This window comes from Thalia democratica, chromosome 3 (genome assembly GCF_965202585.1).
Source record: "Thalia democratica chromosome 3, ktThaDemo2.hap1.1, whole genome shotgun sequence".
NCBI lineage: Eukaryota > Metazoa > Chordata > Thaliacea > Salpida > Salpidae > Thalia > Thalia democratica.
Window position 1 is genome coordinate 36,871,011 of NC_139167.1, and position 25,118 is coordinate 36,896,128.

The following is a 25,118-nucleotide window of genomic DNA, read 5'->3' on the forward strand; positions in this document are numbered from 1 at the left end:
AAATGGAGAACATACACAAATAAAAACTAGATTAATTTTATGAATTATGTTTATGATCAAAAAGGTTTAGAAATTATATCAGATTTTGTAAAAAAGTACAATCAATAAAAGTAATTTAATTTATAAGTAATCTGTGGCAGCAATTTTTTTTGTAAGCTTATAGATTTCTTAAGTATTGTTAAGATAAAGAATAAGCATGTTATTTATTACAAATGCTCTTTTTTGATATTATTATTGATCAACTTCAATTTTTTTAAGTTTTTAAACTTTAGTTTTTAAGGTGCAATTTATTAGTTCTCATAAAATCATTTTTTAGATAGCTTCAATTTTTATAAATGAAACAGTTTTGAATTCAAACTTTATCATACTTTTTAAAATCATAACAAATTCATTAATACAAGCTGCTTTAATATTTTGTTAAATTATTTTTTTACTGTGTTAGTTCTAATTTATAAATCATGTAGTTTATATCAGATTTACAACATTTAGTTTAAGAAAGTCTTGTGTTCAGCATTGTTTAAACACCTGACACAAAAATTTTACTACACAAGACTTTATTATGTTTTCATCTGTTTTAAAGATGATTTATTTTATTTAGTGATAAGTTTTTTGTTGCATTTTACGGAGATTATAGTATTTATAGTTTTGTAATACGATTTGTTCTTTATTTTTTGTTTTTACCTTTTTTAGTTTTATCCGTTTTAAAGTTTATATATTAAGTTATTTATTTATATTGTACTTTTATCATGCTTTTTTTTTGTATTGCTTTTTCTGTTACAAAGCAATGTTTAGATAACTAAAAAACTATAATTTTAATTGATGTAAACTGTGTAAACAAAAACAGTAATATAAAGTAATTTATTTTGTGTTAAACCTAAATACTTGCCTAAAAAAAAGATAAAATAATTAAAAATTAATGTTTTGTGTAATTTTAAGTATTAAATGCTTGTTATATACATTTTTGCATGTTTATCATGTTTTTATTTTTTCAGAACTTTTAAATAAATAAATAGAAATAATAAAAAAGACAGTAGAACTTCAGTAAGGTACATTTTTATTTATTTATCTTTGCATTCTTTTAATAAAGTAGAATATAATTTTTTTTAAATCAAATTTGCTATAATCAAGATAGTCTTTTCAACTGAAACCAAAACCATAAAATTTTACTTATTTTAAGTTTTTAAACTTAAGTTTAAAAGGTGGAAATTATTAGTTTAAGCTGTTATAATATATAAAGCATGCCTTCAGGCTTAATAAGTGATTTGCACATTATTCTGATGGTATATTGTGGGCACTGGAAATGGTTAAATGCAAATTTTTGAGACGAAGATGCGACAAAAAGTTTTAATTTTCAAAAAAAAATTTTCTAGGCAGTCAAATCACTAAAAATAAAGGCCTAAACTTGCAGACGCTTAATATAAAGTTTCATAGAATATTTTAAATAGTAACAGTAAATTGCTTAAGGTCTTTAAAAATATAAAGTTTTAAAAGTAAAACTATTTAACAATTTTTTTTTGTAGTTCAATTTTAACGTGTAAAACTTTAATCTCAATAACAATTAACTAATAATACTTATTTTAGAGAGGACTCACAACTAGAAGTAGAAAATAAAGTTTTCATTGAGAATTAGTAATCAAAAAGCTGATATTATAATGAACTTTAAGTTTTATACCAATTAAAAAAATCAACTACGACTGATGTTATGTCGCCTAGCAGCGTGAGGTTGTTTTGCTTTTTTTTTTGCTTAAAACAAGTTTGAATAAATTAATAAATAAAAATCAACCCTGAAAGTAAAAAGAATTAAAATATATATATTTACATTAATATACTTCTTTAAAAGTTTAGAGTATTTTCAAAGGTTTTGTGTATTAAATTTAATTATAAGTTTAATTGTATTTTTTTGCAATTGTTTTTTGCAAAAATTGTATAGTCCTTAAACTGGTCATCGTTTAACGCTTATGATAAAACAGCACATATTTACTATTTTTATTTTAATATTTTTTCTAAACTTTTTTTTTAAATTTTAAGTTGATGCAAGGGCACAATCGTTAAAAAAATATTTTTGGTTGTAAATAAATTTTTGATAATGTAATATGGAAGTATAGTCTTTATAAAGCTTTGAAACAATGAAGAAGTTTGTTAAAGGAATAGGAGAGAGCTGAAACCAAATTCAGGCGAAGTTTTGCAGATTGTCATTTATTACGTAATATTAAGTTAATAAATCCCATTCAGTTAGCAATGTTTTTCTGTTTGTAGCAGAAATAAGTAATTTTGAATATTTCTAACTTTAAAAAAATGCTTATTGTTTTTTATTCTAACTAGTTTTTTTTTTACAGAAGGTTAGTCTAAATACAATTTAACATAACTTGTATAAGGCTCTACAGCCTGTAATTAAAATACTTTTTTAAGTTTATTTAAAAAATAAGAATATAATTAAATCAAATACTTTTAAATGAATTTCATGGTTAACAACTTTTTAAACAAAGTTCATATGAGTTTAAATAGCTAGATATTGACTTATTAATTCTAATACGTGTTTTGTGTTTTTTATGTTTGGGAGTCTGTAGAGATAATATTAATTAAACTTTAAATTTAATAACTTTGTTATAAATTATCATAAAATTTGCTTTTATTTTAGGATTAGCATAGTGTATGAAACTGTGATATTTTTATGCATTGTATAAAAGTAACACACTTGATTCACAAAGTCTTAATGTTTTTCTTTTTTATTGAACATTTTATTCAACATTATTTAAAACTAAACGAAACATATGTTAACGCAAGACCGTTATAATTAGTAGGTTAAATTGTTTAATTAATTTTTTGTTCAAAATTTAGTATCAATTAGAAAATAGAAGTAAACTTTATTGTTAAAATGTCCTTGAATAGTTTCTTAAGTCCTTAAGTTTTTATTGAACAATTATCCATCTTAGCTATGTCATTCTTAGAGTTTATTTCAAAACACTATTTCGCTTAAAAAGTAACAGAATCAGTTTCATGCATGTAATGGGTCAGTTACAAAATTTTTCATCTTTGAATTGGTTTATAACTAGAGTTAAGGCAAAGGAGTCTGTTTATCATCAATTATTTTATGTTAGTTCAGAAGTTTTTTAAATCAAGGTTATTTTACTTGAATACTTTTAATAAAGTTTTACTTTTGAAACTTGTCACGAATCAAGTATGAAATTAAACGTATATACAAAAAGTTAATTATGCTAAAATTTAAATTTATTCCATAAATTTAATTTCATTGCTGTAGTGAACAATAGTTCTAAACGCTTGTTTTAATATACCTTTATATCTTTATGTTCTTATATTTTTAATCTTTCAAAAACTTCTACTTATTTTCAAGAAATCATTGTAAAACTGAGTTTTCGTTCAATACTTTTTTCTACTATAGATAATTTGTGTGTCTCTTACTTTTTTCATCTACAGATGCAGCATCAAATAATAAAACTTCTGTAAATTTTAGGGTTAACTTTTAGTTTGGCTTCGGCTAAATATAATTTTGTAGAACGTTCGCTTATTTAAAGCTTTTTTATGTTTGACGTGATTTTTTGATTTGATAAAATTGTTAATTACATGATAATTTTTATCTAAACTACTTTTGTCAATAAAAAAAAATTATTAATTGTTTATTAAATGCTTTATTAAATAAAGTTCGTTCGGTTTTGTAGTATAAACCTCAAACTTAAGTTTGCTACTGCTGGTATTTAAATGTTTGCTTACTGATGTTCCAGAAGTTACAATAACAAAAACCTGTACTTTTAGCGATTGTACTGTTGAAAACTTCGTGAAAATTATGAAAATCTTTATCCTTTTTTTTTTGTACTTTTTGTCAATAAAACTAAAACGATTACTCTACACACCTAGTTAAAAATTATGAATACATCACTTTTAAACTTTACTTCCATATAGTCTATAAATATTTAATTTTCTTCAGCTATTCTCAGCTTAAGCCTGCAGCTGAGTTGTGTTGAAAAAGGAACTGTATTTTTTGAATAAGCGGAACTCTTTAGTTAATGTAAACTATTTATTTTTACTTTTGTTTAGGAGTTTATAAAATATCTATTGAGATTTTTTTCTTTGCAAAAAAGTTTGAATTATATTTAATTACAATCATGTGCTTTCTGTTGACATCTTACGAATTAATTTACAATTAGTTGTAAACTTTTTGATATTAAAAATTGTGTAAGTCATAAAATTAAAAAAATCACTTATGTTTTGGTATAAAACAATCAAGTATAAAATTTATAATTTTATCCTTCTCACATTTTATTATTATTATACGAATTGTACTAATAGATGTTTTAGATATAGGTAAGTTATTTTTATATACAATGATAAAACGATAATTTTTGAATGTAGGCTAATATTATTTATTAATGAATATCTTAAACATTTTTATCTTTTTTTTTCTATAACCATTTTTTTCTATAATGGCTTTCTGTATTTTAAAGCAGACAAGTGCATTATTTTGTAAGCAGTTCCAGAGTAAAACATTGCTTTTGTAATAATACACTAACATAACTAGTAAGTTTAAAATTTAAAAAACAAGTTATCCAAATACATTTTCGCAGACTTAACTTAAACAAACATGATAAACCTTTCGAAGAAGCAGCACAAGAAGTTCAAGAGCATCAGGACCAAGCTGCTCGCCGAAGGGCTGCGCGTCGGAACGGAGAAAAGCTGCGAGCGGTTGGTGGTGGGAAACGGCGGAGTGCACAACGGCGTCTGCCCGTCCGCGCTCCTGGAGCTTCTCGAGAGCGCGGGCGAGGTTGCGAGCTTCGACGTGGTCGAGGGAAAGTCTTACGTCATCGTCAACTACGCGTCGGTGACGTCGTCGGAGAAAGCTTTCGGCAGCTTGCAGGCCACCGAGATCGAAAAGTCGGACGGCGGGCCGAAAGCGACCTTGTACTTTTACTACCTCGCTTCGTACTGCTCAGATAAAACTGCAACAAACACTCTTCAGCGGGCTCCCGAAGGCTTGAGCGTCACGGAAGACTTCATCACGGAAGAGGAGGAGAAGGAACTGATAAGAAAGGTGGAGAGGGACGTTCGGGAGCAGAGCGAAGGCAACGTTCAGGAAGAACTGAAGCACAGGAGGGTGGTTCACTACGGGTACAAGTTCAGGTACGGCACGAACGACGTCGACTTGAACGACCCATTGCACGATGAGGGCATGCCCGACCACGTGAGCGACGTGATCGACAAACTTCCCGACGACCAGTGGGAGTCCAAGCCCGACCAGTGCACGGTCAACAGGTACGAGCCGGGCCACGGCATACCTCAGCACGTGGACAACCCCGGCGCCTTCTCTTCCACCGTCTCCTCGCTGAGCCTCGGCTCGGCCACGGTGTTCGAGCTGCGGCACCCGAACGGGAGCATGCACTCGTTTCTGCTGAAGCCCAGGTCCTTGTTGACCATGCGGGGGGAGTCCAGGTACGAGTGGACGCACGGGATCAAGGCCAGGAAAGTGGACCTGGTCGTCGACCCGGAGTCGAAAGCGGAAGCTCTCGTTCAGCGGGGAGTCAGGTGGTCGCTGACCTTCAGGAAAGTCGAGATCAAAAGTGAGGAAGGCAAAATGAAAAGTTCGAGTTGCGCGGTCGACGTGGAGCGGACGCACGTGCACGCGGTGTACGACAAGATAGCCGAGCACTTCGCCTCCACCAGGGAGAAGCCGTGGCCGAACGTCGTCAAGTTTTTGGAGTCTCTCAACGCGAACTCGCTGGTGTGCGACGTGGGCTGCGGCAGCGGCCGGTACCTGAGAGTGAGGAGTGACATCTGCATGGTCGGGTGCGACAGGAGCTCCTCCCTCGTAAGCATCTGCGACTCGAAGCACCCGCTGGTGGCCGTGTGCGACGGGCTGACGCTGCCGTGGAAGAGCGGCCAATTTGACGCGTGCATCTGCATAGCCGTGATACACCACTACTTCACCGAGGACAGGAGAAAGCTGGCGGTGAGGGAAATACTGAGAATTTTGAAGGCCGGGGGGAGGGCGCTCGTTTACGTGTGGGCTTCCGAGCAGGACTACAAGAACGAGAAGTCGAGCTACCTGAAGCCGAAGGAGCAACGCTGCGAGGCCGGCCAGCTGGAAAAGCTGACGATCGGCGGGAAAGAAGAAAGTTGCACGCTGCCCATCCATAAAAACCGAAACAAGTTCGCCGAGCAGGACATGTTCGTACCGTGGAAGCTGAAGAAGAAGAGCAAAACGGACGAAAACACGCATTACAGGTTTTACCACGTGTTCAAGGAAGGAGAACTTAATGATTTGTGTTTGTCTGTCGGAGGTTGCTCGATCGTTCATTCGTATCACGACAACGGTAACTGGGCTACAATTATACAGAAAGACAATTAGATCAATAATAAAATTACAATCTCGTTATTTTAATTGTTTTAGACAAATGTTTTAGGAATTTTAAACTTAAATTAATGATTTTATTATTTGTATCTAAAAATGTTTATGTAAATTTTTTTTGTTTTTTAGTTTAAGACACAGTTAACTATTTAGTTATTTTTTTTAGGAATTTTATATTTTATAACTGTTCGTTTTTAACTTTGCGCATAATAAATAGTATTTATTTTTTTGTACTTAGCTTAATTTTTACTCTATGAATGTTAGGCTTGTTTTAATTGAATCGTTTATAAAAAATATCTAAATAGATTTATGCATAAAAAATGTCTAAAAAAATATCTAATTAATGATTTTAATACATATTTAATTAAAATTTAAAAATATATAACACTATACTTTAGATTAAATACTGACGATTAATCAGGTAATAATTTATCTTCGATTAACAAAAGAAAATTTTCCATGGAACGAATAGAAGCCGAATCTTTAAAATATTCCGCCGAGTTCAAACAGCTTCGAACGGACAACGAAAAGCATGGTTTGGCGGAAAAACACTTGAAAAACATGTTGGGACTCGCCGACCCGCTGCTGTTTGACGCGGGCGCGAACGACGAATGGCTGAATTGCGAGCGTTCGGAAAATTTGCGCGGCAAACTCGTGCTGGTCGACTTCTTCACCTACTGCTGCATAAACTGCATCCACATGTTCCCCTTCGTGCACCAGATCGAGTCGCAATACTCCGTCGAAGAGGGTCTAGTGGTTGTCGGTGTGCACTCGGCCAAGTTTCCCACCGAGAAGAAAAGCGAAAACATCGGCAGCTTCCTGAAGCAGTACGGCATTAAACACCCGGTGATAAACGACGCCACCTGCAAAATTTGGAACAGGATGAGCATAAAGTGCTGGCCGACTTTTTTGGTCGTCAGCCCGCAGGGGAGGGTTCTTTTGTCGTTGCCAGGCGAGGCTCACTGTGAGCCAATAAAAACGCTGATCGACGCTTCCATGAAACATTTAAAAGCGGAGAACAGCCTCACCGACCTCAGCATCGAGTACGTAGAACCCGCTTGCGCTCTTGTCGATCGAACAAACCGCGTTTTAAGTTTTCCGTCGAAGCTCGCAATGAGCCCCTCAGGCTCGCTGATGGCCATATCTTGCCCCGGAAACAGCACGATAGTCGTTTGCAGCCTACCTTCGTTCGAAGTCGTTCATCAAGTAGGTGGTGGCGCCGGATTTGCCGACGGGGGTTTCAGCGAGTGCAGGTTCAACTCTCCGCACGGAGTGGTTTTCAAAAACGAGAACGTTTTGTACGTGGCCGACGCGGGCAACCACCTGATCAGAAAAATCGACTTTGAAGAGGGAACCGTCGAAACTGTGGTGGGAAAAGCCGGCGTCATGGGACAGGACAGGGAGGGCGGAAAAAAGGGTACCGACCAGGAGATAAACTCCCCCTGGGACCTGCAGCTTTACAAAGTAGAAGATGTTGAAGTGCTGCTAATCGCCATGGCTGGCTCGCACCAAATATGGGCGTACTTCACAAGCGATCTGGCTCCTGATTGGCTGAAGCTGGGTGAATGCGAGGCGGGAACTTGCGTGAGGCTGGTGGGAAGCGGGAGCGAGGAGAACAGGAACAACTCGTACCGTCACAAGGTGGGGCTCGCGCAGCCGTCCGGTATTTCAGTCGACCAATCGAATCGCTGCTTGTACGTGGCCGACAGCGAGAGCTCGACAGTGCGGAAGATCGACTTCCTGAAGGGGGCCGGATGCAGCCTGGTGATCGGCGGAGGCTTTGATCCGCTCGACTTGTTTTCGTACGGCGACGAGGAGGGCAAGGGGCGAAGCTGCAAGCTGCAGCACCCGATGGCGGTGCGAGTCGACGAGGTGAGGAAGGTGCTGTTCGTCGCCGACACTTTCAACGACAAGATCAAGCTGGTGGATCCCACGAAGAAGGTCGGGTACAGTTTGTCCGATCCGCGCGAGAACGTCAGCAACGAAAGTTTCAGCGGTTTCAGCATCGGCGAGGAGGTGCAAATGCTGAGCCTGGATCACCCCGGCGGAATCTGCTTGGACGAGGACGTTCTGTACATCGCGGATTCGAACAACCACAGGGTCGTCGAGCTGGACTTGAAGACGGGTTCGTCGCAGGAGGTGCGTTTGTGGCAAGGTGAAACCGTCGAGGACACGCAAGTTGAACTCAAACAGCTGAAGTTGTTCGATGGAAAAAGCCACGAAGAAATAGTTTGCAATGACGTCACAGTACACAGCGACGAGAAAGAGCTTAAGTTCAAGTTTGTTTTAAACTTTGAAAAAGTTGGCGAGCTTTCAGACGACGCGCCGTCGAACTTTCAAGTCGGCAAGGAAAAAAATGGAAACTATATGAAAATAAATAGTGGAAAGATAAAAAACAATCATGTTGATGTTTTGTTCGAGTGCGAACAAGGTTGTGATTTGATTTTTGAAAGCGTTTTGTTTACTTGCAACGATGGACTTTGCATGAAGAACGAGTTCACTCATCGAGTTCCAGTAAATGTTGTTTCAAACGGAACTGATGATAAAGTTGAACATGTAATCGATATAGTGTATTAGAATCAAAATTTGATTTACTATAACCATAATGAAAAATTGTATACATATAAGCTTTTTATTTTTGATTGAAAAAAATCATGATAAAAAATTTAAGCTTTTAAAATTATTTTTTCGAGACTTTTTTGTTTGTATGCCTTCTAGTTCAACTTTTTGAAAAACATTGTATTTACCAATCCTTTACAAAGTATTTTTATTATTTTTTTTGTCGTTTCAATGTTAAATTTCGAAAATCATTATACTTAAGTTAGGTAAACTAGGCGTTTATAAACACTTAGTTTAAAAAAGTATTTATACAATCTTTCGTTAACATTTTTAACTTAACTTTAAAACGCACTTGAAAAAATAATTCTAAATATGTTTTTGCATGACTCTTATGTAGACTTTTTTTTAATGAATTTTTGATTTTCTTTTTCTTTTGTTCATATTTTAAAATTATGAATTTAGATTTTACTATATTTATCGAGGATTTTAAATTTTTTCTATCATTTCTACCTACTCACAATTTTCACTCAATCATTAAACTATGATGACTTTTTATATCCTGCTATTTTTAATGATTAATATCACCCATAATTTTACTTTATCAATCCCTGTAATCAAAATTTGAAAAGGTTTAAATGTAGGAAAACAGACTTAAGTTTTTCTATTTGGTTATATGACAATTAAGTACTAATACTATCCTACGACAACAATGTATATGAAAATTCGAAGTCTTTTATTTACTCAAATGAAAGAAACTTAAAAGTAAATGAGCAAAATAGATACCTTTTATGAAAACAAATATCAATTTGAATTAATGCTTAAGTGCTTAATTTTTATTTAAGAAAAAAAACATACTTTAATATTTGAGAGTCAGGATTTCAGTTTCTAAAGTTTTACTTCAAAAACCATATTTATTATTTAGATTAAACAAGTCCTCTACAACCTAGATTTATAATATTTAAAGTAAATCCTAAGCATTTTTTTGAAACTAAATCATAAAAATAACGTATGCACACTTAAACATAGACAAGCAAACTATTTAGTTATATCTATAATCAATTTCTTTAAAAACTATCTAGCGATTCTAATATACCATATTCGGTAAAGTTGAGTATTAGAATAAATAACTTAAAGCTGTTAATAGGTATTTGAGGAGTTGCTGTTATTGTTAATTGGTAGTAGTAGCATTAATATTTAAATAGTTTTACATTAAATAGTTACCTTTTTTTAAACAAAAATCATATTTAGGACATAATCCAATAAACATAATTATGAGTATTTAACAACAGCTTTAACACTTGATAAAAAGATCTTACATAATTGTAAGCGACCAAGGATATGAAATAAAGACTTAAGAAAATAGGAAATACAATTTATTATACTAAATACAGTATTCTGCTTGAGAGTGCGTACTTCTCAGTTACGCTGTTTCCGTGAGTACGCACTTATGAGCCAAAGATTTTGTGATTCTACAGACGACACCACATTTTTTTTCAGAGTTTAAATTTTTAGAAATATACTGCAAGCAACAACAAATATAAACAAAACGATATTGCCGCTTTACAAATGGTTAAATAAGTAGGATATCAAGACGATGTTTAAAATTTTTAATTATACCTTTAAAATAATATCTTAGTACTTTTAATTCAAACTTGAGTTTTGTTAAGTCCCTGGTCTTTTGTCTTACACTACAACAAACACTAAGCTCTGATGTTATTTTGTTTTTAGTTATATGTTTAAAAACACTTTATAACGATATAAAGGGGTGGGCAATTTGAGGGCCGGACCCTTCCCGCGGAGTGTCATTGACCGGCCCATTATTATAGCAAATTGAAAAATTCCAGTCCTCAAAATGGTAAAGTTAGACCCTCGAGCATTTAAACACGGCCTACTATTCGAATTTTGAAACTTGCACTAAATCAGAAGTCGAAAAATTTAGGCCTATAAAAGGAAGAACCTACGGCCCCTGAAAGTAAATCTATTAAACTTACATTAGATATTCTAAGGTCTTAAGAGAAGAGCTTAAATAAACTGGGTGGTTAAGTAGTTTACCTAATTTAAGGAATTTGTTCGGCCTGCCTAGGTTTCAGGTGCTAATAACCTGGTTCGTTGACTAAAATGTTGCTCAACATGTATTACATAGAGTTATTTCTGTATAACTCATAAATTTAACTGAAATTTAAGATCATATTTTAAAAATATTTGAAAAAAATATTCTGAAAACTTAAAATAAATCACATTTTAAAAACAACCATTGCTTGAAAGAAAATTGATTAGCAACTGTTACATCTTAAGATAATATTCAAGAAAATTTCTTAATTTAATTATATTTTAGTACAATAAATTACAGTTCTTATGTTTTAAGATGAGTTACTTATACTAATTTATTAACCTTATTGGCTAAGAAAATTGTTTACTTAACAAGTTTTCGTAGCCATTTTAAATCTACTTGATTTTAACAAGATCTAATAAATCATAATACATTTTACTATTTTATAAACAAGTTATTAATAACTTTTTAAACAATAAACAGTTTCAGCACAAAATTTTATAAAATTTATTTCCAACAAAAACAAATTGCAACTTATACACAAATAAAAAAAACAGCGGCTCAAACGGACGGTTCACTCATCACGGAAGCGCATCCTGCACTGGGGGCAGGTGGAGTTCCTCTCGAACCACTCTCTTATGCAGTCTTCGCAGTAAACGTGGCTGCAACCCAGCCTCATCATCTGCTTGCCCACGCGGACCCCGTCGATGCAGATGGTGCAGCCCGCGTACACGCAGTAGTCGTCAGCCGCGAACGTCGGAAACTCGTCCACCTTGCCAGCAGGGAGACCGTCGTTCGGCTGATACTCTTCGTCAACTTCAAAATCCGAATGAAAAGAGTCGTCTAAATTTTCGATTGATGCGGACGTGTCGAAAAAAGAACAGCTGTCACACATGATTTATGAATTTTTTACTAGCACCTGTGAGCCATAAGTTTGTTGATAATCTTAATTTATTAATGCAGATAATTAGCTTTTTTATTGATGCTTTAATTTTAATGATACTTATATTTTTCAAATCAAGTGTTATTAAGAAAATTTCTGAAACATGTAGAGTTTGAAGTTACTTAATAGTAAATAAACTTTTATCCACGATGCATAGATAATATTAATAATTAGATTATCCTAATAATTGAAAAACAGTTTTTAACACATGTATGGTAGTTTAAGTAGTATTTAGTATTTGACATGTTTTTAAATAACCATTTTAATAAAACCTTCAGACTTTTAATGTGGTATTGAAAAAAAATAAAATAACAAGTATATATCTTGAACAAATATTAAGAGTTTTAAAACATGTTAAAAAACTAAAAAAAATCCTTTGCATCTTTTTCTATAAGTTTTGTTTATTATGATTCAACAGTGGATTATTAATAACATATAAGGATTTATACTTTCAATGTTAAAAGTTCAAACTCGTTTAAAAATTAAAGTTTTAAGCTATATATGATCTCAAATTGTACAAGATAATGTTAATGTTGATTAAATTTAGGTTATGGCAAGCACTACTTATTTTCTATCAAATTATTCACAATTGAACAAATGTTTGGGATTTAAGTTGATTAAAAGCTTTAACAATCATTTCTATGCATGTAATTAAGAGCACTAACAATGTAGCTTTTTAAAGATTATTACTTTGATAAGTTATTAACTGGTCTTAACAAAGCTAATTTTTGATGAAGCTAAACTTACAGTTAAAATATTTTATAATTTCTAAAAAACATTTATTATTTAAACCGATAAAAAAACGTACTGAATGTTTTGAAGAAAATTTGTAAGCGAAGTTTAAAACGTGTATTATTTTTTTTATTAAAATAAATTTTAAAGTGTTGAAATTTTTAAGTTAAAACCTATTTTTTCTTAAATGCATCATCTTCTTATCAAAAAATCATAAAATCTAAAATATGAACAAGTATGTTTTTCATTTTGTTAAGCATTGCCAAAATAACCATAGTTCAAAAAATTGTAATGTAAGGAGCTAAAGTGCTTGTACTACACGTATGTAAGCCTAACTCAAAAAATACGTTTGATTTTAATTAAGTTTTGTTTATAAACGATATTTTACATACATTAGTACTGAAAAACATCTTAAGAGGTTTTCTTTAAAAGCTAAATTAAAAAAGCAAGCAAATATATATTTTTTTTTTTAAATCCATTAGATACCAATACCCCACTGTATACCATGGTTTAATTGTATTGTTTGTAGACTATAATTTGATAGTTTTTAAATTAAAGGTTGTTTAGCATCAATATAATTTTTAATTTATTTATTAATTTTTTTTTGTATAAAAACTTAACTCAAACCAATTTTTAATTACTTGTCATTTTTAAAATTATTATTTTACTACAGATTTACAATTTTAAAATCCGCTCTGCGGTGAAACTGAGTAATTGTTTGTTCTCAAAAATAATAAATTCTTAATTAATAAGTTGTAATGGTACAGAATAGTTGTTAGAGTGTGAGTTTTCGGAACTTAAATTGTTAAAGTTTAAATATTGTTGTTTTTTAACACGTAGAAAAAAGGATTTCTTATTATACTTTTAAAATTATAGAAATTTAAATGTAGTGGGTATATCTAATAGTTAGGTTCAATTGTATCAGTATTTTACAAATTATTTTCTTGTAAACAGTAATACAAATGTAAGGCTCTTATTAGTGATTTACCCCTACCGGGTCCACAAAATGAGGATCAAAGCGGACCTGGATGTCATAGAAAAAACGGCCGGATCCGGATCTCATTTAAAAATCTTTATAAAAAATTTAAACTATGTTTAAATGAATTATCATGATTGTTTTTTTTTAATTAACAATTTTTTGAGTTAAAAAGTTTTGCCTATTGTGCTTTGCAAATTTATTTGTTCTAAATGTTGCATAATGCCTAAAACAGTGTGTTTGAAAAAGTTTTAAGTAAAATATAAGCTGTGTGATCTTTTGAATCATATAAGTAGAGTTTTCTTTAGATACAACTAATTTAAGAGATAACTAGTTTAACAGAAGTAAAGCGTTTAACAAATAACCTGTGATGTACAAAACGCTGCCATTTTAGGTCCTCTGACTAAAAAAGATGCCTTAAATTATTATAGAACTTTTAAAAAATGTAAAAAACTGACTTATTTAGGAATGAATTAAATTAATAAAAATAATAAATCACTACTTATAAAATTAATTGCGATGTAAGGAAGGAAGTAAACTTCATATGAACTCATCAATCTATATGACCTTATTGATACAACTATGGTTTTGGGTATACTTACAATTCCCACCCGAATCAATTTCCACCTGATCATATCCTGCCGATTTTTTTTAAGTTTTATTATTATTATAGTTAGAAATTGATTTGAATGGAAATTGATTGGTTGGGAATTGATTTGGGTGGGAATTGTGCGGTGGTTGTTGATTCGCGTCGGAACTGTTGGAGCGTGTCCTATGGTTTGGTATGTCAAATAAAGTGCAATTACAAAATTCACTTTTGTTTTTTCACCAAAAGTGTTTGTTTGATAGCAACGAGATAAGAGAAAAATATTTGTAAGTCTGCCATGTACTTTAATTACAGTTTTTTTTTAACCAAAAGTGTTCTAGATCGTAGTAAAAAATTGTAAAACAACTAAAATATATTAAATAATAAGCTAGTAAAATAAAAGAACCAAGTCCATACTACATTTCCAACATTTTTTTGGCTAAAAATTCAAGAGAAAAATTACTTTATAAAATCCTAGGGGGAATCATTTTTCCAAATTTCAAAAAATGGGGCGATTTAGTTTGGGAAACAGTGCTTTAGATGAAGGTACATGAAATACTATCGGTGCTTTGAAACTGGAATTAAAATTATATAATTTTTTTATCTTTCTTTAAAAATTTAAAATTTATTTTTCTTAATTTAATTACAAATTTAGAACTTTATCATTACTTTCAGATATACTTAAACATATTATGAAAAAAAGTACAAATGTTTAAACATTTTACTTAAAAATAAAAGAAAACAGATTTTTTTCACCTGTTAGCTTTGAAATAGAAATCATTTGGTAGTTTAAGATTTCTAAATGACTGATGTTAAATATATGAAACACTGAAAGTTATTTCTTTTAAACTTTATAGTTTTCAGTTTAATTTTTATCTGATTCAACTAATTTAGGTTTCCTTGGTATTTATATATTTAGTTTTCAACTAGTTAAAGTTTTAAAGATATAAGACCTTGTCTCTAAAACTTTATCAATTAAAAATTAATAGACTACTTTCTCAATTTATAAAACATATTTATTTTTATTAATAACAGCATCAAACTTGTAAAAAACTGAAACGTTTACAATCTTAAAAAATTTAGGACGTTTAGAATTTTACATAATTTTTCTAAATGTTTTCGAAAATTTTATATTAAAGATCACTGAAATGACTTTGAACAATTTAGTATTTTATATAACTAAAATAAAAAACTCACAAAATACAAACTAGTTTCACTAAAATTGAGATAAATGACAGTGTGGTTATTTACCAGCTTCATTTTTCACAGGAACAGAAGAAGCAGCATTTTCTTGAGATTGAGGTTCTTTGACTACTTCTGCAAAATACGGATGATCCATTGCTTCTTTAGCTGTCAGTCTGGTCTGATGATCATACTTCAGTAACTTTGTCAGCAAGTCGAAACAATCAGGAGATGTCAGATGCCGGTTTTCGCTATCAACAAAACTATTCCACAATTTTCCTTTTTGGGTTTTTAATTTTCCTTGAACGTGTTGGTCGAGATCAATGTTGTAATTTTCCAGGTATTCATACAAATGTTTAGTTCCAAGTATTGTTGAGATCTTCGCAAGTTGGTCGGAGAGAGACGGGCTGTTGAAGAAGGGGATTTTTTTGAATACCATGCTCGCCAGCACACACCCGACCATCCAAATATCGAGAGAATAATCGTAATAACCGTATTCCACCAACAATTCAGGCGGTCTGTAAGACTGTGACGATACCCAGGTGTTGTAGTTTGTTTCAGGGTGGTAGAAATCAGCAAGACCCCAGTCGATGAGCTTAAGTTTTTTGTTTGCGTGGTCAATCACAATGTTGTGAGGCTTAACATCTCTGTGCATAACACCCATGCTGTGGCAGTAGTCGAGAGCTTTCAGCAACTGGAACACATAAAACCTTATGTCATGGTCTGTAAGCGTTGGGTACAACTCTTTAAAATTAGTGTTGTTTACATGCTCGAATACTAAGGTTGGAGTGTATGGTAGAGATCTTACAACATTCAGTAGCTTGATAATGTTCTCGCCCTCAGAGAGATTTTGAAGAATCTTAATCTCCTTTCTAACATTATGAAGGGCAACAGGTTTCAGCACCTTTAATACTACCTTACTGTCTTTAGGGATATTGATAGCTTCAAATACTTCACTGTATTTTCCGCGTCCAAGCTTACTCATTATTAGGTAAGGATCAACACTATTAGTTCCAAATTGATAGTTTTCAAAGCTGTAGTATTCTTTAGGCTTTTGACTGTTCACTTCAGTATAAACTCGGGCTCTGCTAACTATAACCATAATGATTATAAATTAAAACTACAAAACACTGTAATAATACTTCAAGTTAGAAACCAATTACTAGAAAAAGATATTACGTACTTTTTACACTTTACATAACTTGTTACCATGAAGCTTTTTTTTACAAAAACATCTATAAGAAAATACTAAGAACTATAATTGTTACATTAATAACTTAAAACCTTAATTAAATTTTAGAATATACCTAACTAGCGACACAGCCTTATGAGTAAGAAAAAGTTATAAAAAGGTAAATGAAGTAATCATTCATAACTGATAAGTTTTTTTGTTAATTGTTTAAATGCTGATATATCTTAATTTTTGTACAGATGGTAGATATAAAAAAACTTCATATAAGTATCTAAACATTTTTTTTTCAAGTCTATTTAAGTCAATGTTAATATGCCCCTGTATATGTGTGAAAGTTCTAATTTATACAGTTTACAGTTTAAATATCTAGCAGTTAAGAATTCATATCACAGTCAAACCATTTGCATTTATTTTAAAGATGAAATATTATAAGGAACATATGGTTTAATTCATTAGTATACCTGAAACAAAATGAAATACTTTTGTTTGTGATGATTTCAAAAGCTTATGTTAGTAAAATAAACAACTTATCTTCGAAATTAATTAAAAACTTTGCTTTTACCACTTAAAACTTGTTTCAGAATTAAAATGTTTGATTAAATTGAACTAGGTATGGTTTTTAGTAATTAGTGTATCCATTTATTTAGCTTTACAAACTTATTTAATAAAACAAAATAGTATAAAGGCTTTTAGAATTTGATTAGTTGATTAAAAACATTTTCCGTATGATATTAAGTGTTTACAAAATTTAAAAAAAAAACTTAATTTAAATAAATTAGTTTGTATACACAACAACATAGTTTTTAAAACTTACTAAGTAAAATTTTAGTATTGATATTTTTTTTAGATTTCTCCTTAAAACAAGTTTCAAAAACTACAGTGAACTGCACGCTTTAAGAAAAATGTTCTTAAAGCGTGCAGTTCACTGTACTTTTTCAAACTTATTTTTTCTTTGATGATGAATAAAAAATCGGAAAACAAATAAAGTACTCTTTACTTAAATAGTTTTACAGGTCTTTAAATTTACCTTCTATCAGAAAAAGTAAAACTAGTTGATCCAGCTTCAACTAACTAACCAATTCAGAGTTTTGGTCTATTAAATTTTTTCACAGAATAAAAATTATACTTCAAAAAGTGATCATAATATAACCAAGTTTGATACAATTGATTTTGATATGATCGATTTTAAAAAATTGCGAGTTTAAAATTAAAGTAAACTACCTCACATACAGTATTTAAACTTTTATTAAATTATGTGAATTTAACACTATGATTGGTAGCTTAAACTAAATTAAGTAGCTTGATGTCTAGCTTATAAAATTTCCATATAGTAAAAATAAAATAAAAGTAAACTTTAAAAAGTTTACTTTATAGAGTCTTGATTATTGACCCACTTAAATATTTATATTTCCAAAGTAGAATTATAAACTTGTCGATTTCCAAGAACTAATGGAAGCCTCAAAATTGAGCAAATATTAAAACATCTTTTATCGATCGACAAGTAATTTCGAAAAAGTAAGAATTTTAAAATGTATACGAATTAAGTTTTAAAAAGGTAAGTATCATAATATAATAATTGCAACAATTAAAATGGAACTTTTTGTAATGTTATTTTTTTATAATTTTTTTTTAAATTTTCAATTTCTGAACTGAAAAACTTGGACAGAAACAAAAATTTTGAACATTTAATCTAGCTTGACCTCAAAGATTCATTAAAAACTTTTTATGCTTTCAAAGCATTTCAAACTTAAGTAAAGGTATCTTAAACTTGATTAAATTTCAATTTGTTTTAAAAGTTATCTAAATATTAATCAAAAAGTTATCAAAAAAAAAGAATTCATTTTAAAAAACTTATTATAGTAACTTATCATGTACGTAAACTTATTTTTCCTCTCTTAAATAAAAACAACAAAAAAAGCTTTTGAATTAACAATGGCTTGATATGGCTATCATTAAACAATGTCTTTATTTTAATCAGTTTTATTATACAATTACTACAATCCAGAGACATTTCTTTGACAAAATACTGTGCTTTAAACAATTGAAACTACTCTGAAGACTTCTGTGTTAGTCTTCAATTACTAGTTGAACTGATGTTCTTCCGTTAATGTTTTAAACATGGACTCCACAATGTTATTGGAAACAACGATTAACGATTCCTATCAGTATTACTAAGTTAGTTTAGCATCTCGAAAGTATGAAGCAATAAGTCCGATACCGATTCGTTATTCGTATTGTTTAATTTTGTATGTTTTAGAAAAAATATTCATAGAAGTATAAAAATCTTTGAAACTTGAAAAGTTCAACTAGTAATTACAATTAAAGTTTAAGTGTTATCGTGGAAGAAAGTTTAAAACTAATTAATAAAAATAAAATTGCATACATCCTTGTAGTATGTAACTGTTTGAAGTCTTATAGCTTTAACTTTAGACAGTAACTTGAATTAGTTCTTAGTCTTACTTCTTAGGCTATCTGATATTTTATTACTTAATTATTTATAGATGTTAATTTTCTATAATATATCACAGTTGTAAATTCCAGATCATTGTAATTTGACCACTGTCAATGTTTGTATATTTCTGAAAGCATTGTACTAAAAATTATCATACTTATTTAGGAATATATTAAAATCTAATACAGCTTTTAGATATTCCGATAGTCCTTTAATGTGAGCTTCGTTATTTTATGTAAGTATATGTTGTTATTTTTTGTTAAAAACGTTATAAACAAATTTATTTGGTCTAATAAAATAGTCTAAATCAGTTATTTAATAACTATTTTATGTTTATAAATGGTTTAACTAACAATAGTCAACGTTACACGGTTAACTAAAATAGTGTAGCAGTCGTTTTGCTTGTACTTTTTTTAAATGTGCGATTACATACTTTTGTATACAGTTATATATGAATGTTATTTTTCTATTTTTGTAAATTTGTTATAGTTGGAAATTGAAAAAATAAAATAAAATTCTTTAAACTTTAATTTGTCGTTTTCTACCTGATACTTTACTGTAAAAGATTTGATTAAATTGTTAAAATTTTAAGTTTATAAATTATAGAAATATATATTTTTTTAATATCAATTTACTATAAAATACTTAGTTTATAACAACTTTTATTTAAAAGTTATATAAAATTATAAGTCTTGAAAATACTTTTTAGTATTTTATGAGTGGACGTGTTATTACAGATGGTACAGCCCCTTTTGTAAGTTTATACATTTTTTGGAAAATACTAAGACAATTTTTTTAACTATATATTAATAATAATTGTTTATTGAACTCAAAAAGTTTGGTCTAAGGACCTGGTGTACAAAGGAACCTTATGGTCACCGAGTCGTACACCACAATCCATCTTAATAATACTAAATCCATAAATAAAAATTATTTGAGTCAGTTCCCCAGTTTCAACTAGCTTTTAATTTCCACCCACTGTTTTAATCAGTTTCCACCCAATCAATTTCAGGGTTGCCACTCGGTCAGGAAAAGTCAGGAAAAATTCAAAAAAATGTCAAAAGTCAGGAAAAGTCAAGAAAAAATGGGGGGTTTTGAAAAAAGTCAGGAAAAGTCGGGAAATTTGATAAAATTAAAAAAAAAGTCAGATTTTGTCAGTTTAAATTTACAAAATTCCTTGTTTTCCAAAGCCTTTAAATTGTAAAAATTAATTAAAAGTCCTTTAAAGTCAGATAAAAAATCCAAAATTTTCCTAGAAATTTATAAAAATATTTAATTTTATTTCCAATGCCTTCATCTGGTATAAATTAGTAAAATATTCCTTATAAAACTGCAAAAATTTTCTTTTAAAATATTGAACAAGTACCCTACTTGAACAAGCAGATTTTCTAAGCTTTTTAGTATTGATGATCTGTGGCAAGGACACTTCCATAATGAAACTGTGATATATACACAAAAGTTTATCTAGCATAATTTTAGAATCAAAGTGGTTTTTGTTTAAGTAAATAATTGAGTTCTTTATAAGTGTTTCAGTTAGGTTAGTATTTTATGTAACTTTACCTCTTTATAATTATTTAAAAGTTGTTTAAATTTATAAATTAAGTTATAAGAGAGGTATATGCCAAGATTAAGTTTTCTTAATATTTGTATTTTTTGTAGAGTAACTTAAGTTTTTAAAGTAAATAAGACTATATTTATTTGTTACAAATTTTATACTAAATGATAAGAGGAAATATTTTATACAACAGATATATAGTTTAGTTTTAAGGTTTAAACTGTAAAAAAATGTTTTTGCTAAGATTTTAGTTGTGAAAGTTAGTTATTAATTCAAGGTTCTAATTGTATAACTTCCTTATATGTCATTTGTTTATCTAGATAAATTTATGGTAGGAAATGCTAAAAAATGGTGTCTTTTTTCAGACAAGCTGTGTTTATAAGGTAATAATACAACCATTTGCTGATAGAGCTGTTTATTACAAACATCAATCATACACAGATGGTTTAAGTGATGTACTGGAAGTTTGATGATAGAATTTAGCAAAAAAACTGTTGTTTTTAACCTGTAATAAAATTAGATTGAAAGCTTTATATAGTTTTAAGTGTTAGATTATGTATTTTAGAATAAGTTTAATCTTAGAGATTGATTTAGAAAAGTCAGGAAAATTTTGGTAAAAAGTCAGGAAAAAGTCAGGAAAAGTCAGGAAATTTTTCTCAGCTTGATCAGTGGCAACCATGCAATTTGCATCACTTTTACTCAGAGAGTCATTTTTTGCAAGGTAGCTTAGGAATAATGTAAATCTTTTATTGTTTAATATTGAAAAATTGATATAATTGATAAAGCTTTAATAAAGTGAGTATAAATTTATCACACATTTTCAAAAGTTAGACAGTTCATAGATTCCTTATGAAATGTGCTAACGTAAAAAAAAAGAACCAAGTGTCTATTTTACTTTGAGACCTGAAATTTGATACATTAAAAAAATTTAAAACTTGCAACTAATAGTAAAAACTTGTCTAAACCTGAAATTTTGAATAGTTTATATTTTATAGTTATATACTTTATAGTTTATAGTAAGTTTTGAATATTTTATAGATTTTACATCGACCAGCAAGATAAAACTAGAACTAACAAAAAAAGTAAAAAATAAAAAATAAAACACATTTATAATTGTATTACAGTTTCTTTTTTTTAGTAGTGTTTGTTTTCTACTATTAAAAACATTTTTCACTATAAGTTTAATTTTGGACAAAAATTTTATATAAAAAGTGTATCAGAATATCAGGAAACCTGAAAGAAGTTTATAAAAAACCGGTGGTCAGCCTGAAAAAACGCTAATCACTAAATATCTACCTACTCCTAATCTTTTTTGGTAATCTTTTTTTTATTGTCCAAGTCTAATGTTTATTATATTCAATTCATTTATTTGGAAATTTTTTTCTTTATTTAAAATTTTTTTCTAAAATAAACATAAAAACACTATTTTTACATAATAATATTTTCAAAGTATACTTTTCCACCTATTATATGTAAACAATGAACTTCATTGCACGATCAACAACAGCAGCATCCAAGACAATCCTACGACCGGTTTTGTCCTAATTAGGTCTTATCAGGCAGGAACAGTTGTAAGAAAACGCTGTTGTTATCTAACCAAGCGGGCTTAAGTACCAAGTACTGAAGCAACCGTTTGTGGGTAAAGTCTGAAAAACTGACGCAGGCAAATCTTCACAGCCCAACATCTTAGACATTGTCAGCTTAATGTGAGATTTTACTCTCCACACTTGTTTTATCAGTTTTAGCCAGTATTTATTTTGGCCATCATCAACAAAGTTGAGATGTACCTATTATATGGAAATCTTCCTAAAGTTTGAGGTCTCTAGCTAAAAAAAGTAGATAGATTTTAGAGAAAATTATATACCTGAGCAAATTTAGAATTAGAAATTTGGTTCCATAGGTTTGTATCTGAAACCATGAAACATTTTGATGGGCATAGGAGAATCCACCTTAAAATTTACAAGTTGATCTTAAATTATAGAGTTTAATCTGAGCTATCAGACATGTTTAACTGCTTAAAAAATTCAAAGTAGTTTATTTTCAAAATATAAGCTATCAAGTATGGTAGGTAAGACCTTGGTAGGTTTCAACTGAAAGGCAAAAACACAAAAAAAAAGACTATTTCAATAAAAGCCTAGCTTTTCCTTCATTTTTTAACCATTATTTTCTAATTTTCACAGTAGTTCTATTACTAATATTTAAATCCATTTGATGCAAAAATTTAAAAAAAATTAAAAATAAGAATTTAACAAAAAGAAAAACCTATTTTTAAAATTTTCTATTTAAGTTTTTTATTTTTCAATATTTTTGAAAACCCACATTAAAATTCTTTTAAATCTTAAAAGGAAAATTTCCTGAAAATTTCAAGTATCTAGCTTTAAAAATAAAAAAGTAGGTATATGTGTAGTGAGTTTTTTAACTTTAGAGAAAATTGATCTCAAAAGTTTGCGGTTCATTCTTTTATATTGAAAATTTTTTTACAAAAACGTCTATATCTCAAAAACTAATCAGTATTTTAATAGTTTATAAAAATTGAATTTTAGTGTATACTTTAAGCTTTCATTTAAGACCCATATAATATTTCAAATAAAGTGTAGAACCCGTTTACCATTGACCATCGTTAATAACTCAAATAGTCCAAGTATTATACTCACAAAGTTATTACAATGCCACTATAATTTACTTCAAAGAGTTACTTGCTTTAGATTGTACTTAAATATAACTTGGTGCCAAAAAAAGCTAGCAAGCTCCAAAAACCTTTATTAAAATTTACACACAAGAAATACAGGAACTTATTATTTTTAATCAGCAAGCCTTTCAAAATTACATATATACAGCATGTATTTAATTTCATTAAGTTTATTATAGTGGTAACGACAGCCAATAAAGTTTATCTACAGTTATAAAAACTGCAATTTTGCTCGATAACTTTTAAATAAAAAGTAAAAATGCCATTTAAAATCACTTTTATTCATTAATAACTTTTTAACAAACTTTTTTATTAACAATTTAGTTTTTAATTATATCTTTACCCTATGACTGGTTTTCAAACAGAATCTAATGCTTATCAAAATAATTTGCTAAGTAATTTTTTTCTTAATTGATATTTGTACAATAATAACGATAACATACTTCAGTCGTAAAGGTATCTGGTTTATAATTTTTTTAAATAAAAAAACTTTTAATTGCAGTATATATTTAAAAAAAAAGAGATATCAATTTTTTTTTGTTCTTTGAGTAGTTTTGTAGATATTAATTGAAATTTAAAAAAGGATCAAAAAACATCTTATAAACATTTTTAGTTACAATCCTTAAGTTATTAATAAATTTCTAAACTTATGTATAAAAACTGTTAAATGTTTAATTTAACTCATGGTCATTCTGGAGCTAGTTCAAAAAGCAGTTCCAATTTTTGTCTATTTTAAATTCAAACTATTAAAAATTTGATTTTTTAACAGTCAAAAAATTAATTACAACTTTAAACATTAATTTCTTTGATGTAAACATTTGTTATGAACTAATATGTTATATGAACTGCTCTGATATATTTTATACAGAATTAGTAACAGTTCATATGTTTTAATATGAATACTTCTTAATCTTTTTTTTGTAAAAAGTCTAGTTAGTTTTTGTAAACAGAAATAACGGACAGCAAGTTAAAGAAGTTTGTATACTTAAAATAAATTTTTGGAATATCATAACATTTTATATATTGATAATTTACGGAATTTTTATTTTAAATTTCTTTTTTTTAAATTTTGCTGGAAACTGTTTTTTAACTTTCCATAAATTAAATACTTTTACTTTTTTAAAGATAAATATTAAAACAAACTCCAATAGTGGTACAATATTAAAAACATTTTAAGTTCTTTAAAGACTTACTTAATCTGGTTTAAAAAAATATTAAGATTTTGTTTTTTTATCTTTTTTTTATTTTTTTATTATTGTTCTGTTATTTATTTTAATGACTAAATCATGCATATATTTTAATTAACTTATAGAATAACACTTTTTATTGTTTATCCAAGTTTAAAGGTTATTAACTTATGTAGTGTAAAACAATTAGTAAATTAGAAGAAAATTTTTTTTTTTTTTTAAATAATATTTTAATACATAAACAACCTTAATAAAAGTTCTACCTATTAAAGTTGAATCATAACGATTACAAGTTTTACAAATACTTTTATTGAAATTGAATCATATTTTGAAATGTGGAAAAAAAAAAGTTACATCAAATACTAACAAAGAAGTATTTTAATTTTTGGAAACATCTTTTCACTAACTTACTATTCTGTTGAAATATAGTAGTTTATCAGCTAGAATTTTAAAATTTGTTATTTTTAAGTAAATTTAAAGTTTTAAACTTAAAAACCTTTTCTGTTATTTCAATTATTTAAAGAAAAGGCCATAGAGGGGGGGGGTAAGCCATGTTTTTTGCAAGTTGATCTTTTTTTATAGAGTTTTTACTAAGCTTCAAGTTGCTTTTAAAAAATTCTAACTATTTTTTGAGATATGACAGGTCAAAGTCAGGCC

The 25,118-nt window shown here is 29.4% G+C and overlaps 4 protein-coding genes across 5 annotated transcripts; 2 read left to right on the forward strand and 2 right to left on the reverse strand.

Moving 5' to 3' along the window:
* Positions 1–990: 990 nt before the first annotated feature.
* LOC145831458 (tRNA (carboxymethyluridine(34)-5-O)-methyltransferase alkbh8-like) lies at positions 991–6,464 on the forward strand. Of its 2 annotated transcripts, XM_082938726.1 has the most exons (3): positions 991–1,046; positions 1,582–1,722; positions 4,581–6,464. In XM_082938726.1, the coding sequence occupies exon 3, from the start codon at positions 4,598–4,600 to the stop codon at positions 6,356–6,358; it is 1,761 nt and encodes a 586-aa protein (XP_082794852.1). In that variant the 5' UTR covers positions 991–1,046; positions 1,582–1,722; positions 4,581–4,597; the 3' UTR covers positions 6,359–6,464. The 2 variants fall into 2 exon arrangements, with proteins under 2 accessions (XP_082794852.1, XP_082794853.1); XM_082938727.1 differs by lacking the exon at positions 991–1,046 and having other exon boundaries at positions 1,576–1,722.
* Positions 6,465–6,765: 301 nt separating this feature from the next.
* LOC145831386 (NHL repeat-containing protein 2-like) lies at positions 6,766–9,293 on the forward strand. Its single transcript, XM_082938635.1, has one exon. The coding sequence runs from the start codon at positions 6,818–6,820 to the stop codon at positions 8,933–8,935; it is 2,118 nt and encodes a 705-aa protein (XP_082794761.1). The 5' UTR covers positions 6,766–6,817; the 3' UTR covers positions 8,936–9,293.
* A 2,248-nt stretch (positions 9,294–11,541) lies between these two features.
* LOC145832238 (E3 ubiquitin-protein ligase Iruka-like) lies at positions 11,542–11,862 on the reverse strand. The gene has a single exon (XM_082939558.1). The coding sequence runs from the start codon at positions 11,860–11,862 to the stop codon at positions 11,542–11,544; it is 321 nt and encodes a 106-aa protein (XP_082795684.1).
* Positions 11,863–15,447: 3,585 nt separating this feature from the next.
* Positions 15,448–16,488, reverse strand: LOC145832239 (casein kinase II subunit alpha-like). The gene has a single exon (XM_082939559.1). It carries the CDS (start codon positions 16,486–16,488, stop codon positions 15,448–15,450), a length of 1,041 nt encoding a protein of 346 aa, XP_082795685.1.
* Between the last annotated feature and the right edge of the window lie 8,630 nt (positions 16,489–25,118).